This window comes from Manacus vitellinus, unplaced genomic scaffold, assembly GCF_001715985.3.
Source record: "Manacus vitellinus isolate BGI_N305 unplaced genomic scaffold, ASM171598v3 scaffold_56_pilon, whole genome shotgun sequence".
In the NCBI taxonomy this organism is placed as follows: Eukaryota; Metazoa; Chordata; class Aves; order Passeriformes; family Pipridae; genus Manacus; species Manacus vitellinus.
In genome coordinates, this window is record NW_021940660.1 from 179,216 (window position 1) to 197,710 (window position 18,495).

The 18,495-nt window shown below is 36.4% G+C and overlaps 1 protein-coding gene across 1 annotated transcript in view; it reads left to right on the top strand.

The window, feature by feature from the left end:
* Nucleotides 1-18,495, top strand: part of VAV3 (vav guanine nucleotide exchange factor 3) — a 157,990-nt gene that overhangs the window by 66,906 nt on the left and 72,589 nt on the right. The window contains exons 8-15 of the mRNA XM_029963247.1: nt 126-229; nt 2,212-2,311; nt 3,653-3,748; nt 5,394-5,462; nt 7,931-8,017; nt 8,459-8,544; nt 8,918-9,050; nt 9,383-9,492. Coding sequence (XP_029819107.1) covers nt 126-229; nt 2,212-2,311; nt 3,653-3,748; nt 5,394-5,462; nt 7,931-8,017; nt 8,459-8,544; nt 8,918-9,050; nt 9,383-9,492 — 785 coding nt within the window. The remainder of the gene's footprint in view (nt 1-125; nt 230-2,211; nt 2,312-3,652; nt 3,749-5,393; nt 5,463-7,930; nt 8,018-8,458; nt 8,545-8,917; nt 9,051-9,382; nt 9,493-18,495) is intronic.

The window sequence follows — 18,495 nt, forward strand, 5'->3', positions numbered from 1 at the left end:
ATGATCTGTTTTCTGATTTATTGAAATTAATGGCTCTAACATGAAATAATTTATTTTTTTTAAATTCAAAGCTTTAAGCCATTCTGTTTTTAAAAGCTTTCCCCCTCCCCCTTACTGTTTTTAAGGATTTGGTGAAAATCCACAGGAATCTTACACAGGACATCAATGACTCCATTGTTAACAAAAATGATCAGAACCTATATCAAATTTTTATTAACTACAAGGAAAGGTAAGATTTAAGCACTCCTACTAATTGTGCTAATCTGTGCTCAATTTGGTATTTTACTGTATTTTTGTTGTATGAATATTTCTGAAACAGGATTAAATTCCATGTCGGTGTCCTTATTAAGCTAGTTTTGGTGTTTTGAGCCTGGAAGTCAAAATGTAACATATTGTTATATGAACCTCCCTCTTCTTAGCCCAGTTTTGGCAATACTGTTACATAGACAAGTAACATCTATATTTCTAAGGAAACTTAAATATCTTATTTTGCACAACATTTTTTCACGCAAATAATCCCAGATATTTTATGGCATGTATCTGTATTGTTTAACAGACCAAAACAAGGATATATATTAGGCATATTTTAGACTAAAGAAAGCAGAAGAGGTCATAATTAAAAAAAGAGAAAGCAGGTGTAAAAGAGAAGAGAGAAGAGAGAAGAGACTGTGCTCTTACCTTACCCTGCAGTCCAAAGTGTGACAGTAAAGCAAACACCCTTTGCCTTCAGAGTGTGAAAGCAGCCAAGCTGGTAACAGGGGAGCCCTTCAAGCCAACTACCAGTTTGTTTTACCCACCTTTTCAGATTGTTCCTTCCACCAGCACTGAACAGCTGTTGGACTATATAGATGGACTTACATGCCTGTGGTACAGGGCTGAAAAACACTTGTACTGTGGGCTGCAGTGCTGACCTACCTTGAAGCAACCCTTGGGTTTTGGTTAAAAACTGGTTCATTCTGGGACCGGAGTGGAAAAGACCTGCAGGTGATGGGTGAAGGAGGACTGTTGCAGTCAGAATAGGCTTGTGAGAAATTGGACAGCAGCATCTGGAAAACGTTAGACAGGAGAGTTTTCTGAGGGAGGAGGGTATCCCAGACTGCTCATAAACAGCCCTGTCTTCAGAGACCCTCTGTCTCAGCTTTTGGTTTGGAGCAGGACATAGTTATTTCCCAGGCTGTTAGACTTTCTGCTGCTGTAGGAGAGAATTAAGGAAGAAGTAGTTGTTCTGGAAAATGCTTATCTCTCAACAGTCATTCTGAAATGTGTGCAAAAAGGGGAACAAAGGGCACTGAGAAGAAATATCATGTTTATATTATAAAAGAAGGAAATAGACAGAGGTAGATTGTCTTAACTATATAGTGATTAAAAGTAATCAGAAATGGTAGGTTTTAAATCAATGTCATCACTTTAGTGTGAAAAAAAGAATTAAAAGAGTGGGTAAAAGTTAGGTGAGAGAAAAAGAAACCTAGGAGACTACAATGCAAGGCTCATGGGAACTCCCAAAAAAGTATCCTGCTGAAGAATACAGAAGGATATATGAAGTAATATATGAAGTAATATATGAAAAGGTGAAAGAAAAGAGCACTCTTTGCACTGGACTAGGAGAAGGAAGCACTCCATACTGAGGCAGGAAACTCCTGTCATAAACCCAGGCTCATTCAGAAAGCATTGCTTCACTTGACAACTGTTAACAATTTCTTGAGGTTTCATGCACTATTATTTTGATTTGAGAGCTCATAGGATATAACCTGATAGAAACTATGGGATCAGTGTGGATAAACATACAGGTTCTTTAAAGGATGGCTGTAATTAATCTTATTAAGCCTGTGCTACAGAATTTATTCTTTACAACCTTAGAAATCTACGTTGTTATAAATACTGTTAAACAGTCTAACAGACTGTTGTTCTGTTAAACAGAAGTTACTCTGCTTTTTTAATGAATCCTATATTTATCAGAACATATATATATGTGAATATTAAAGGAAATTGCAATGATTTTAGAGCATTTTGAAGGTAGGGCAAAATATATTCTCTTGAATAATCTTCCTTATATTCATGCTGTCTATTGAACACTGGGTAAAATCAATTCTTGCTTATTTAGGCACTGCTCCTTTTGAAAGAAGGATTGTTAACAATTATTTGTGAAAAAATGATCAAGGATTGTTCTTAAGCAAATGTTCCTTTTATTCTTTATCTCTTGCTTTGACTTAGGTTGGTTATTTATGGACAGTACTGCAGTCAAGTGGAGATAGCGATATCGTGCTTAGACAATATCTCTAAGACAAAAGAAGATGTTAAATTGAAGTTAGAGGTATCAGTATTTTTTAATGTGCCCATATACATACATAAAATTGTGTGTTTCTGTGAATATGCCGTGCTTTCATTGAAGTAAAAAAAACTTTATGGTGACAAAAATTAGTTGGACTGATAAGTGAATGTGTTTCTGGTTCTTTTCATTCTTTTGGAGCCTCTGATCAAATGAGTGTGTGCACTGTTGCAGTACACATCCTGGTACTGATGTGAGTGTAGTTCTACCACTGACATTGGCAGAGTTAGGGTTTCCTTCCAGGAGGTGATCATTGGTGATACTCTTCTAGTTATCAGGACATCTCATCTAGAACACAGTTGCAGAATCGTGCAGGTTGGGAGGGACCTCTGGGCTGAACAAACCCTTGTCCCATGGCCTCACAAGGTTGTCTGCCATGACCCCATGGTCATTTCCAGCAGAACTGCTCCCCTGCTGAGCCCTCAGGGTGAGCATGTCCCCGGTGAGTGCGTACCAGGTGGAGGGCTTTGCCTTAGTGTGAGGTTTCTGTTGGACATGCTCTTCAGAGTGTCAGCTGCACCTCCAGTCTAGTGGTGTCTGCAGATCTGCTGTGTGTAATGTGTGCCTTTTCCTGCAGATCATTGCTAAAGACACTGAAAGGGGGGGGGGGGGGGCCTGGGCAGAGCCCTCAAGAACTCTACTTGCAACTGTCCCTCAGGTCGTACAGGAAATATTAGTCACTGCATTTTTTGAGCCTCATAATCTAGTCAGTTTTTTATATACCTGGAGCATAACATCCCAACCTGGATATTACCATACTGTAAGAGATGATGTTGAAAGACTGAGAAAAGTCAAGGTAGACTCTCCCCACCCATTTATAGATCTAGCCATTTCATTGTGGAAAGCAGTCAAGTAGGTCAAGCATTGATTTATCTGTGGTAAATCCATGCTGGATATTCCCATATACCTCCTTCATGTGCCCAGAAGAGGACTTGCTCCACAAGTTTTGCAGGAATTTTTGCAGAGGCTGAAGTGAGACTGACTGGCCTATAGTTTTCAAGATTACCTTTTTACTTTTTTTATTTTTTTAAATAAGTGTATATACAGATATATTTTTTTTTTAAATTGCATGGAATAACTGATTTCTGTTGTCTTTGTTCTAGTCTCTCATGCATGTTGAAATATCTAAAAACAAGTAAAAAACAAGACCCAGTCGTTTTTTGCTTAGCAATTATTGCCATGTTAAATGTTTTCTTTCATTTTGTTGATATTCTTTATCACAAGTTTAATATAGTTACTTATATGTCACTGAATTGTCACGTATATCACGTGAATAGTTTTGTTTTCTTGCTCTATTGTCTTATTCTTTCTTCTGCTTTGAACTAGGAATGTTCCAAGAGGGCCAATAATGGTAAATTTACGTTGCGAGATCTACTAGTGGTTCCAATGCAGAGAGTACTAAAATACCACCTACTGCTCCAGGTAGTTTATTTTTGAAATTTAAAGGGACTGAGAGAAAACTGTGATTGTTTATTGTCAGTGGATTGTAAGAATGAGAGCTAAATGTCTTTATCAAAGGAAGGTGATTGATGTTTCCCTAGATTTTTACAAAATAAAATTCAGTCAAGTGCAAGGTTTCTCACAGAGATGGTTCTTCAGAGCTGAAGCATACCTGGGGAAAAAAGAATAAAATACAAATGTTTCCCCCATATCTGAACCTTTAATTCTTGGTATGTTTGAAATGATTAGTGGTACCAAATTATAATCACGGTACTTTGAAATGTGAACCGTTACCCCCTAAAAGAGGAAACTGGACCATACATATAGTGTACTTTTAAGATATTTCTTTGCTGTCATAAATTACAATTAAGCCATATTTATTTTGAAATGCTTCTTGTTATAGCCCACAAAGCATTAGCTTTTGCAGTTAGTCCTGTAATAAGGGTGGAGAGTCTTATAAATTTAATTTGATAGCTGTGCCAGGAGACTCATTAGTTCAACTGCAAAGAAATGTATTACTATATTAGACTGTCAACTCTGCTGATGCTTGTAAAATGTCATTTTAAAAAGATCTACCATTTCTATGTGGAGCATAATTTTGACTGCAGAACAACATGCATTCTGCAATATTAAATTCTTGAAATACTTCTGTTAATGAGTCATCAATATTTTGATCAGTGGAAAATTGGAAAAAACCAAAATGAGTGGCACAGTTTCTTAAAAAAATCTTGCGATGTGATTAATGATTTTATAATCAATGTATATTATGAAAAGATTATATACAATATGTCATTGTGCTGTGTGTGACACTATATTATACGTTGTACAAGAAAGAAATATTTTATGGACTTGGAAAGAAAAAAATGAGTAAATTATTCAAATTGTAATGTGAAGTATTGATACTTATTATTTAATTTCCCATGATTTTACTAACTTATGTGAGCTGAAATGCATGATTCTTTTCTCAAATTACAAAGATGGAATGACCTGTTTCCCCAAGATGTTACGTTTTCACTTCATAAAGCCCCAAAAGCCCCTGTATTTTCCATATGGGAAGTGACTAAAAGAATGCTTTGAACATGTACCTTTTGATTTCAGTATCTCTTCTGAGTCAGGTTTATCTTAGGTTTAATGAGACAGTGACTTCTTTTAAGCAGTGCACAATTTAGCTGAGGTTTTTTTGCCAGCATGCATCCATCCCTCTCAGCGGACAAGTGAGTGCTTTGGAATGGGATGATGTACCATACAGCAATGTACAAATGAACTCCAGTGTTTACCTGGGCTTTCAGCATGCACATACAGTAATGATCTGATTTGGCAAGTTTTAAGTGCTAGGCAGACCAAATTAGCTTCTCGTGATGGTTCATTAGCAGCTAAAGTCAGTGTTTAGGCTGTACAGCAATCATTCTTAAACAACTTGCCAATTATCTGTCTGCAATAGTCCCCACTCAGTGATAGGCTCCTCACTGTGGAGATGAAAATGCCAGTTCTTGGGTTGTGTTTTCTGGTTTTGGCTTTTTTTTTTTTTTTTTTTTTTTTTTTTTTTTTTGGTGGGGATGAGCAATGACAATTTCAATGTATAAACTGACAAATAGCGAGTGGAAAGTTTTAACTACTCTGTCCACAGGAGCTGGTAAAGCACACTACTGATCCCATGGAGAAAGCAAATCTAAAGCTGGCCCTTGATGCAATGAAGGTGAGTACTCATGGCAATGAAGTATTTATGTCTATTGGCACTTAGAATGGTAGCTCAGAACTGTATTTCTTGAAGGAGATAATGTTCTTTACACAAATCAAACATATTTTCACAAATCACCGTGAGCTTTGTGTGTCATGGCAAGTACATAGTCAAGAGCTTTGCTCCAGTCTAGGAAACAAGTTCAGTAGTTTTCTGAAGTAGAGGGTTTACGAAGTGGAACTTCCCCATTTCAGTTCACTTTTGCATGATTTTGCTGTCATATAATAAGATGAAAAACAGCTGCTTCAATCCTGTTGGTCTCACTTCTGAAATTTAGGAATATTTCTACCACTGTAAATCAATTCAAATCAAGGTCAGTAGTTTCCCAGTGAGATGGAGAGTTATCTTTGTTTACGAGACTTGTTTTTTTCATCTTAATATGATCTCTGTGTCTTTACCTTTGAAAGCAGTAGTGTCTCCCTGGAGGTAGAATATCTGTCACCGTACCTTCACCTGCAAGTGGTATAAACAAATGCTTTATTGAATAGCTGTGCTGCCTTATGTTTATTACGTGTTCTTCTGCACAGCTTCAGGAAGGAAGCACAGTTCTGCTTTAGTTAGCTTCATGGCGTGAATGGTGACATTCATGTGCTGGAATTGGGAAATTTTTTCAGTCTTTTGTGGGGAAAGGGGGAAAGAAGCCAACATGACATAAGTTACGTTTGCTTCTGTTGTAATCTGTATGGTCCACAGAAGATGCTGAAATCAGACTAAGTTAGTTTTGGGTCACACAGCTGTCTCATATTTTGTGACTGTCTTGAAAGTCTGGAATACAGACCAGCTTACAAATGAGATTTTGTTTTCCCTTTTTGTTATCCATTTTTGTGCAGTGAATGCAGAGAGAGGGACACCATGATAATTTCCTTTGGAGAGATGCCTGAAAATAGATGGCACTGTATTGCTTCCCTCTAGTGGCAAGCTGTACATCCTGGCTGCTGCTAATTGGCTAGGAAAATAATTCTGGTTTTTATTTATCCCCGCTTTTTCATTCCCATTTGCTGCCTTGCTTCATTGTTGGTGTCTGTTGGACTGAAAATCAAAGAAATCTCTCGCCAGCCTCTGGCTGTGGCAGATTTGTGCTGGCCGGCAGGACATAACCAGACAATTAAAAAACAAAAAAACCCCCACCCCCAATCCCTCCCCTTCCAAACCCCCAAAACCTCCAAGGTATGAGCATCTCTCCTTACGGTTGCAGCATTGTTCCCATCCTGATTTACTGTAGTCCTTGCCATTGTAGTTGAAGTAACAGTGTAGCACTGGTGTTTTGCTTCTAACAACCCTGGTGTCTCTGCTTGAAAAGAAAATGTCTTTGGAAAAACTGCTTGCAAAGTGGTACTACCCCTAAGGAAAGAAATTTTTAGGAAGGATTATGCTGTTGGATTTCTTCTAGCAGCAAGAAAGGAGGTTATTTAATTTCTAAACTAACTTTAAAGACTGACGTGAATGTATCCTGCACAGATCCATTTGGGAAGCTAGCATAATGATTGTAGCTATTCATAGATTCTGATTAAAAACAGCTTAGGAAGAAGATGTATCGTCCTCCCACCCTCCAAATTTGTGACCATATTGAAGGGATACTTTAAAAGCAAGCTAGGAAGATCTGAATGCCTTTTCTAGCTGCTGCTCTCAGCATCTCTGACCTTACCAATTACGTCTCCTGCTCACTCCTCATCTCTAGCCATAAACAGAGAAGCCCCAGCAAATTGTCACTATTGCTTAAGCATGTTCAGAGCATTTTAAAGGCTTTAGTGAAATGTGGACGGTACATGTTCTGGTGAAGGGCACAATAATGATCTCAACCTGTGACTTCAGGTAGTACATCCCCTCTAAAGCCCCTTTTAAAATCTGCTGTGTAATGACTTCTCTCTGCTGTGCAACAGTAAGAGCAAAATCCTACTACTGGAGCTGCAACTGCTTCTCTTCTAATGAGCACACAGGTTTATGATACGTTTACACCTTACATTCTGGTTTTGAGATGCCTTACATACGTTTTCTGCTCTATGCTCTATTTACCTTCTATTTATGCTTCTATTTACCTCAGATATTCAGTGTTGCTAACTGCTTTTTCAGCAGTGTGCTGCAGAAATTACATTTCCATCTTTAATCTTGTAAATAAGACCTTAATGAAATTCAGAAAAGATCAGACCTTTTTTACTCTTTATTACTAGTTTCCCTCTTTCTTGATACTAAATGTATGTTTCAATAGATATATTGAAGAGAGTTGTAAATATTTATTTAGGCACCTAATTCTCAAGAATTACCTAATTCTGGTAATTCTTGAACATTAATTCAGTAATTTCAGAAGAAATTACTAAATATGCTGATAAGTCAAAGATAAAATTAGAAATAAATTTGTCAAAATAATGTATTAAATTAACCTGTTATAGAAAATTATTTTTCCCTCCTTTTTGCCGTTGATACTCTAGGACTTGGCTCAATATGTAAATGAAGTAAAGAGAGATAATGAAACTCTTCGTGAAATTAGACAGTTTCAACTATCAATAGAGAACTTGGTATGTGATTTTTTTTTTTTAAATTTATATGCCGTTTTTGAATCACTGTTGATCAAAAATATTGATAGATGCATTTTTTCCAAATTTCATATGAGATTATAAGTACTCCTGTTAATATTTAATGTAAATGTGCTTTGTTTGGTTTAGAATGACATGAATATTTAAAGTACAGAAATCTCTGCTATTTTGGGTGCCTGTAGTTAAATATTTTTGCTTAGTTCAAGATATATATTTGTATAGTGACTTGGATGTTTTTGTAATGGGTAAACCTTTCCCATTTGAAGACAAAAATAGAATGGACTGATTCTTTATAGCATTTAGTTTAGATGGTAGCGAGGAAAAGATGATGTTTTCTGGTCTGCATAGTCCTTTTTTTGGGGTAAAAGGAGTGAGTGGTCACACTTTTGCTGTATTGAATCATACATATTACTTCTGTTTCAGAATCATTCCCTCTTACAATATGGAAGACCTCAAGGTGATGGGGAAATTAGGATAACGACATTAGACAAACGTGCGAGGCAAGACAGGTGATGGCACAACTTGTGGTATCTGCTGCTAAAACCCTGTAAAGTAAATTTTGGTAGAGTTGAGGTCACTTCAGTGATTCTTGAGTACTTCCCATTCACTGTGCATTGACAGAGCTGATCTTCTGTTTGCCAAGTGAATTTGCAAAGTGATTAATAGAAAATTAGCTATTACATTATTATCTAAGATCACTAAGTCCCTGGCAAGTAGTAAGTCTTGAGCAAAAGGACTTTCAATGTTTGTTGTTTTATTAGTCAGTAGTTTAGTTCTTCATCTTCAAAATTTTAAGTGCCACTGGCAAAAGTGTGTAAAATAAGACTTTTGGTGTTAGCTTTCTGGAGTATTTTTAACCATCTTTATGCTGTATTTTTATAGGCACATCTTCTTGTTTGATCTAGCTGTAATTGTTTGCAAACGAAGAGGTGATAATTATGAAATGAAGGAAATAATAGATCTTCAGAAATACAAAATTACAAACAACCCCACTACTGATAAAGAAAATAAAAAGGTAAATATTTGTTGCTAATTCAATTAAAATGTATACTTTTACTAACAATTTGAAGCTTTTTGCAGGAGTTTAGAATGTAAATACAATTTCTTTAAGAAACTTTGCTTTATATGTAAGCTGAAGTGAATATTTAGGAATTTCAGCTTTTGCTTATTTTGATGTAATTACATAATTTGAGTAAGTCATTCTCAAGGAACATAAAAATGTGATGTTGTTGTTCCCAAAATGAGTGAATTAAAGGACATACAAATGCTTTATTATTTTTTCATTTTCTTTTCCACTTTCCTTTCTTTAATACTGATGACCTTTGTATTGCAAATCTTTTTGTGCAGTGGTCTTATGGCTTCTACCTCATTCATATCCAAGGTGAAAATGGTTTAGAAGTTTATTGCAAAACTAAAGACTTGAAGAAAAAATGGCTTGAACAATTTCAGATGGCTCTGTAAGTATTTTTATTAAGGTAGAATCACATTCATTAGTCATGTAAGGATATAATTTAAATTATACTGAACTTCTTTCATGTGTTAATGCAGCGTAGTTATCTATTTTATTTGACATTCTGAGAAACAGCTGATTGACATCTTCATGAATAGAGTATTTCCCTGAATTTCCTCTTGGAAAAGAAAGAGGGCACTCTAGACTATGTAGTACTTTCCAGCTTTGCTGCTAAAACTGTTTTAGTAATGCTGTCTTAAGCAACCACGGGGAAATATTAATTACGTTAACAATAAATATCTATTATAATAGTGACATTTTTTCCTCTCCCGTTTTAATTTTTGACTAATTGAAGTGTGTTTCTGAAGGTGATGCTGATGGTTTGAGAGCGGATCCTGGCACCTTTCCTAGTGGCTTTTAACTAATTTATTAGTTAGTATTTGGATCAGGTTGCATGGCATATTAAATTTAGTTTCAAAAGGCTGATTTCTTCTTGTCAGAAAGGCAAACATGATTATTGACACCTCAGGTATTCTGATTAAATTTAAAACATGTGAACAAGGGAATTGGATGACAGGGTGATGCTTGGTTTATGGAAAGGAAAAATGTGAGGGGGAATGAGGTAATCCCAGTGCAAACAGACAACATTAATAATGAGGGTTTGAGATGTGGTTGTAAAGGTATGTGGATTCAGGAGAAAGACTGTTATGAGCTGATTTGAGTGAAACTTGTTTATAAGCTGTATACATTTTTTACAAACCTTAGTACGATGAGTGCTAATGATTTAAATGGAAACATAAGGGAGGAGAATCTGGGCTGGACAGATATAATAAAGCCTGGTTATGAGGATTCCCATCTTGCTGATTTTTGTTGAAGATAAAAATAGCACATGTTTTGTAATGAAAACAGATGTTTATTTGCATGTGTGCCTCTTTTTGTCCCTGTGATCTCCCTGCTATACTTTGTGTAATGTCATAATTATACTTAAAACATGTATGAAAAGTGGGGATCTCAGATTTATCAATTTCTGCATTGCAACTATTCATCACTCTTTGGGTGTCATGGCCCAGTGCACAAGAAAACCCAACCAACCAAACCAAAACTCAGGCAAGGAGCTAAGGAGAGGCGGAGAGTGTTATGGCTTTTTTCCTGTTTCTTTCCCAACATTTCTATAGTTCTGTGCAGGACTGTTCCCCCTGCCCCTCTTCATGTGTGATGAGTGAGTGCAGATCTTACCCTTATGCAGTATAAGGTGCCAGCCAGTACTGCAGCGTGTCTCTGTGACCAGGGGGTTATTGCTGCCGCTTGCCCTGTGTGAGCAGAGCAGACAGGACCTGAATGGTTGACAAGATCATGTGCCGCTTCTTTCCTCTTTCCATTTTCAGAGGGTTTGGCCTTTGAAAATGGGGTGTGGTGTCAGCCTTGTTTTGCTTGGTTGGTTGTCCTTTTTGTAAACCCATGCCTCTATTTTAAGCTCTTTCTGTGTGGCTTAAAGCTGTAATGCAGAGGCACAGGAACTGGAGCAGCAAGATCAGGGCTGAGGTGCAACATGATATAGTGGCATTATTGCTATATCCTTTCTGAAGTTTTTATTACTTACCCCCAATTCCATTACATGGGCTTGATTTCATAGCACATTTCCCTCAGCACCTCTCCCAAAACATACCTTGGTGCATGTAACAATAATTATGTTCTAATGCATGTTGAGACATAAGAATTTGTATTTGGGAATAAACTAAGCCAAGTGTTTTGAACAGTTGCTTGGTTGCTTTGATTTGTTGTTTTCAGGGGTCTTATAGTCTACTGTGTAGATTACCTCTTCTGCTCTGAAAAGTAGCCATGACTGAAATTAGGCTCTTACTCATCCTACTCAGTTATAATTGCTGCTTCTATAGGCAAAATACGTCTCATTACTTAAAAATTTGACAAGACTTCAAAACCAGCACTGCTGAAGGGGTGAATGACATTGGGTTTTGATTATCAGAAATGATATTGTTTACTGAGGTCAAGCCAGTAATTTCAATGCAGTTTTGTTGCCTTTGGAATAGCAGTCTGTATGAAGTCAGTTTTGTGCAAGTGTTTATCTAAGAATGTAATAAGAGAACAAATTAGGATCTCTCTTATTATTTTTAAATTAAGAATTAACCCTGTTGCCACTACAACAGTCTTACAGGCATAATTGTTAGCTAGGCTGTACAATTTTTTTTTTGATCTTAGATGTTTATACCAGTGTATGAAGAACAGTGATGATAGTTATATTGACTGAAAAAGCACCTACCGTTGAGATGCTGTTGTTGAGAAGTATGAAACAGAGGAGAACACTGCTTTGCTGGCTGGATTTAGGTTTGGAGGGCAGGAATACATTAGGCATACTTGATATGGAAAATCTCTAAAGGAGGGATGGATGAAACCCCAGTGCAATTTCCAGAGCGTTTCTTTTCAGACGAGTAAGTTTCTTTGAGAAAGCCGGTTTCACAAAGCTGTGAACCTATTCTGCCTCTTAGCCAGCTCTGTAGTGTGTGGTGAGTTGTTTTGTCATGAGGGAGCTTGGAAATGCTGGGTTATTGGTCATAGGAAGCTGAGTAAATTGTTTTTGTTCATATGGAAGCTCTGTTGCTACAGTATGTATTTGCTGTTTTACTGAGACTATTGCTTTATTTAGCTATGGTGTGGCTGCACTGAGATTCTTGTTGACCTATACACTGTTAAGTTCCACAGCTGAGGCTGATCACTCACCTTCTCCCCCTGCCCCCCAAAGAAAAAAGGTTTATTGTCTGCAACCTTCAAAGTTGCTGGTTGTTTGGGAGAACTAGATTTTCTAGATCAGAGTAAAATGAAGCAGGACACTGGGGCAGCACAATTAATATTGCTGTCAGGCTGTTGAAGTTGAAACTGTGGTTGGACTCAGAAATCTGATTAATTGTGGAAGTTTTTGTAAAGCTGACAGGGAGAGACCAGCAGACAATGTTTTAACAGGGGCTATCATATCACAAGTGCCTGAGTTCTGTCTTGGTGTGCCTCTTCTTTCACTGATATGAATGGAAGTTCACATGCACAGGGGCAGTGTAACCTGCTTATTCCCTGGGATGAGATGTGATGCTTAACTGTGACAGTGGCCAATTTGAGCAGTTCTATTTTGTTCTTGGAACTTTGTTCATAGCAGTGGATGAACCTGTAGCTCTATAGGTAAATAAAAATCTTCTAAGATAGTGTTACAAAGACTTTACTGTACTAGTGGAATGCTTAAATTTGGTCAAGCATGTCAAATAGCAGTGGTTTAAATGCAGAGTCATTCCATATCCAAGATAATATTAATAGAAGTGTACAGCCAAATTACTGTAGTTAAATACTCATCCAAATGAGAGACATCATGTATTAAGTGAAAGTTTGTCAGCAGTGTGATGAAGTGCATGGTTTATTTGCTGTAACTAAGTAATTTAAAACTTCAAAAACTGATTGTGTGACTCAATTTTTTTGTGTTTTCTAGTAGCATAGCTTGTCTAATCCCTTTCCTCCTGTATTAAAAACAACCAGAAGTATCAGAACAAATATGTAATGTCTCAATATACCTTCAAATTACATAAAATGTTAGATCCTGTCATGTTATTCAGCTTATGGTAAAAGGTAGGAGTGTTGACTGCTTTTTTTTTTTTCAAGAAAGCTCTTCTACAAATGCTTTTTTTGGTTTTAAAAATGCTTATTTTTAAAAATAGTTGACTGATATGTGTGTCAATGAATTTATGCTAACCATACTTTATTAAAAGAAAAATTCTTTGAAAGGTGAGGTTGTCCTCCTCTATTGTATACATATTTTATGTATGTACCTCAGTTATATAACTTTGGAACTACTTAGCTGACTAATTAACAGGCTTAATTTCTTATTATGTAGCGACTCCTATTCTCATCATTGTTATGATGAATTTAATTCTTTTATTTCCTCTCGAGAGGACGGAATAAATACTGAAAGAAAACTACAGCTGTCTCACGCCAGCACTTAACATTTGCTTCCACCCACTAAATATTTCTTTGTGTGTAGTTTATTTCTTGATCACAGTAGAGCATGGAGCAGGTGTGTGTTCTCTTCCTCACAGTGGCAGAGATCTTCTTCCATGAAAGGCCACAGATTGTTTTCCCACTGACAGGATTTGAATCCATTAGTGTAATATGACATACAATATCTTATGCTGGTTTGTGCTAGATCTGTTTTGTCATCATGATGCCCAGTTTGCTAATTTAATTAAGCCTTTCTCTAGTTTCTCAATTATGGTTTTAATCTGCTCTAAAAATGACCATCAGCAAACTTGACTCCACTATAGAACCATCTTACACATATATGCAATTTAAAGAAGAATTTAGGCTGGAGGGGTGTGTGGAAATTGTTGACCTCAGTCTTCTGCAGGGCTTAGCTTGCTCAGGGCTGTGTCATCTTGAGTTTGGTCCTGCTGATTTTCAAGATGCTTGGAACCAGTATTGCAAAGTCTCTTGCAACAGTGTTCTAACGTGCTTTTTAATTAGGCTTTACTCAATATCTCCCTTTCACAAACTAAGAAATGTATGAAAACATCTTGCAGGCAGAGAAACAGGCCTTTTGTCTTAATGTACTCAGTTAAAATTTCACCTTCAGTAACTGAAATAGCAGTATTAATATCATGTCTAATTAATAAAGCCTGAAAAATCAGTGGGAAACTCATGAATATTATAGTGATTAGGGTATGCATTAATTGTATGGAGTTTATGAATCTGGGGGTTTTTTTTGTTTGTTTTGTTTTAATACTGAAATAAAAGCTGTTTCAGACATGTATGGTTCTCAAAAAGCAGTGGTTTTAGTTTTAATCACACTGTACTTTGTTTTCGGTAACTAGAGAGTTTGTGTAGCAGCTCAAGTGTAGTCTAACATGTTTTTTAAAAATTCCTGCTTCGGTTCAACATAAATTCACACCTCATAACTCAAGGGACACAGGACGTATAATCCGATACTGAGGAAATAATCCCCAGATTCATTGATTATCAAACCTGGTAGGTGTGCAGACAACAGTTTAGATTAGGGGGACTACGTAAATTGTAGATAGAACTTACTTGTTTTCTTAATTTTAAAGAAAACTCATACAAGACACAAGGTAGCTGAAAAGTGTTCTCTTACCTATTATCATATGTATTTCCAAATTTGCTTTGCACTCTGACTAATGACATTGGTCAGATTCAGCTCAAATAGATCTGTTCCCTCAGTGCATTAATAATGCATGTGCATTAAGATTTCTTCTGAGAGAATATTTGAGCTCTGACATACTGAACACAGACATATTAAATTAAAGCTTTCTTATCAGACAATTTTAAAAGCCTTAGATGTCTACTGCATTTTTCAAATAACCTGCAAAGGTGTTTTACTTGTACCAACCTCACATAGGTTACCAAAGCAATAAACAAACATGTCTGCCTGGGCTTTTTCATCAGTATAAATATTGCAATACTGCAAAAATGAATGCCAAGTTGATGTCTGCCAAAGAGGAATGGTTGCCTGTTCTTTGCTGTGACTTCAGTTGGTTTTGATCAAGTGTTTTTCAGGGTTATAAGCAATCATTCACAACATATTTATAGTTATAAAATTTCTTTAGATTATTCCAGACACAGCAAGAACTGTGTGAAGATGCTGTATATGATTAAGAGCACAGTGTAAGGACAGCATAAAATGTGAAAGCAAACCAGAATTTATGAAAACAGTGGGTAAACACTTGGAGATGATAAATATACTGTGATATTATGTCTTCTGGTTCACAGAAGTCAAAGCTATCCCAGTCCTAATGTTTTTACAACTTACCTTACAACATGTGAGGTATATTACTATGAAAATTAATGTGTTTGTTTAAATTCCATGAAATAAATTTGTAGTGACACTACATCATAAAAATGAAGTACCACCATCTAAATATTGAGGGGTTTTGTGCAAGAAGATTTTTTTCAGTGTTAAAATATGGAATGCTGCATTACATGTTTGCCTTGATACTTTGGCTATATGAATAGCTTCTCCCTGCAAACCAATGCAGCCTTTCTTCTTAGCAGATACAGGTGTTTGTCCAGTAATTTTAAAGTTTATGGCTTTATAGATTCTGTATTTTCATGTTTTTTCAGTCCAAAACATATACATTTGTCTTCAGCTAAGTGTAAATACGTAACAAAATATTTAAAGCTTATCAATACGAGCAACTGGTAAATTTGGATTTGTAAGACTTAGAACTTTCACAAATAAGGCTCAACCAGTGAATATTAAAGTATGTAAAGTATCGATGCTTTTGATTTACAAATACTGATGTATGACAGAGCTTTGTTCCGATCAGGTAGTGTTCAAAAATGTTATACGAGAATAGATTAACTCAAAGCAGTCCATCTCCCACACTTTTCAGGGAAGTTGACTGATAAGGAAGAAAAGGAGAGCTATTATCTTGTTTGAAACAATGCAGTACGTTTCCAAAAAGTTAACAAGATAATTTCCTTGATCTCAAAAAAGCCACTCATCATATGATCAAATAAGCAAATTTCCTAGCAAATTCTTAGAAGTTGTGCTTTCTTGATCAAAAGCACAATTTACTTGTGATATGGTTAATTTAATTATATAACATGTCTTCTTGATGAAGACGCTTTGATGTGACAAACCAGAATGTTTGAGTATTAGCATATGGAGAATTGATTGATTGATTATTTCAGTAAATAGCATCTTCAAAGATGATTCTGAAATCTAACAGCCTAGCTGGAACAGAAAAAATGAATTAGCTGTAAGTAATCAGCATTGCTTCTGAGAAGAGAAGGTAAATAAGAAGCTGAAAATCATTCCTTGTGAAACGGCATTGCTCACCTCTAGTGAGAGTATACCTTAGGAATGCCATTTTTTTTCTTCACCTTTTTTGGTAAATAATAAAATCCTTGTAAAGATTCAAAAAGGAATATTTATTAGTGGTTTTCTGTCTGCCCTCTTATTTTGTTATTATGCAAATGCCTTTCTGATAGATGACAGCGTGTTGTATCAAGTGATGAGTTGAAATGGTCGTAGTTGCACTGAGCCAAAATGTTTCAAGTGGAGAGTGAGCAGAGTGCAAATGTGAGGCTGGTTCTGCTGCTTGTGGGGGTGGGATTCTAAGGGCAAATCTGCTGCGTACCAGAACAGGGAGTGAAGTTGAACATCTCTGGGGACCAACTTTGCATGCAAGTCTTCATATGAGGTTTGGCTGAGAGCTTTTAGTTTTGTTTGATAGTAACATACATGGTTTTCTGTTTCTTCTACTGTCTGGGTTATTACTTAAAACATATGTAACAATGGCTATGTAGTATCGCTAGTAAAATTTTCAAAAAATTTCTGAGATACTTAGTACCAGTTGTCATGGCTAAATTTTAGGGTGGTTAAAATTTTAAAAGGAGGTCACTTTGGCACAAGCTGAGAAATTTAACTTAGGATGTCTTCATAAGTAATTTCTGTAAGCAACTAATAACTTAGAAATACTTATGTTAGATCTAGGTTTATTGATGCATTTTCTGCACTGATGTCGATTATTAGTACAATAAGTAAATCTGGAATGCAGATTTTCAGTGTCCTGAGGTATTAACCTGTGCCATTTTCTTTATAAGCTATACTGCATGAATACAGCATCAGATTTCATGTCACATACACTTGAAAATGATCTTCAGCAGTTTGTGCTCAGGGTGTCCATAATTCTGAACAGTTCTGTATGAAGCATTTTAAATTATCAGAAGCATAATATGGAGCGCAGAATAATATCAGCTCTGAAATGCAAAAGGTCTAACTTGAGGTTGAGAGTTGAGGAGAGTTCAAGGTATTGAGTTTTATCTGAGCTCCCTGTAGTATTTCTTCTTTTAATACTTAAAACAATTGCAATTCACTGCAGACTCTTTATCTGATATTTCGTGCATCTGCTTATTTGTTATGCCTCTGGGCTCACAGGTGGGCATACATATATTAACTATTCTCTAAAGCCAAGTTTTAATCAGGGGAAATGGCTACTTAGTTTCAAATATAATAGATTTTAAAAATGCCTGACTTTGCAAGCATGTGCTTACAACTGAACTCTGTGTAATTTCTTGTGCCAGGATTGCATTTCTTGAAGAGACTGATATGGGAAAATGATCTTCAAAACCTGACCTAAATAGCATTTCTGCAAAAAGGAGTCAAAACCAAAAAGAAGTATCATTAGAACTTCCTTGGGTGTTTTTCCCTTTTGGGGAGAACTGTCAACCCCAAAGAAAAGGCAGCTGTCTCACCATACTGTTATGCAGAACCTATGACCATTAGACAGCCTGTTCCCAACCCAAGAGCATCTGTATCTGGGCACTTGCTGCTGTTTTATGTCACTCAGAAAACTATTGTGGGATTGCTAGTGTGGGAAGAGAGGGTTCCTCTTCTGTCCAGGCTGACAGTCCCACTGAGCTATGGCAATCTGGAGGAACATCCCTGGGTCTAAATGATACCTGAGAGGTTTGTCATCAATCCTCTGAGCAGAATTGATGTCTCTTCAGTGCTTACAAGGCCTTTGCTTTCTTTGTATCTAACAGAAGTGATCTACTCAACAGTCTTGGTCAGCACCTGCTTTTGCTGATTCTGTGTCTTGTTTTGCAGCCAATTTTCTTTTGAAAGGAGTTTTCTTCATCTGTTTGCAAAGGGTTACTTTTGCATTTTTATTTTGTGTGAAGTATTCTTTCTTTTCCTGTATCTTTTGTGATTCCTGCAATTAAGTGGGTATGTGCTTTTTGTGGTGGAAAAATGGTGTGCATATATCCAAGGAATATCAAATGTTTTTCAGGGTTTTTTTTCCCCCTCCTGTAATACATATCCCCTTCCAGTTTAAGAAAACAATAAATTTAGTTTAAAAATACTTGAAGTTTGCGAAGGAGAAGTTGAGTTTTTAATTAAGTACTCCAGAGCAGCAATTCTTCTACAGTAATTGAAATGTTTTTAATGGGTATAAACAACACATTTTCAGTGGCCTAGACCCAGGGAGGGAGGGGA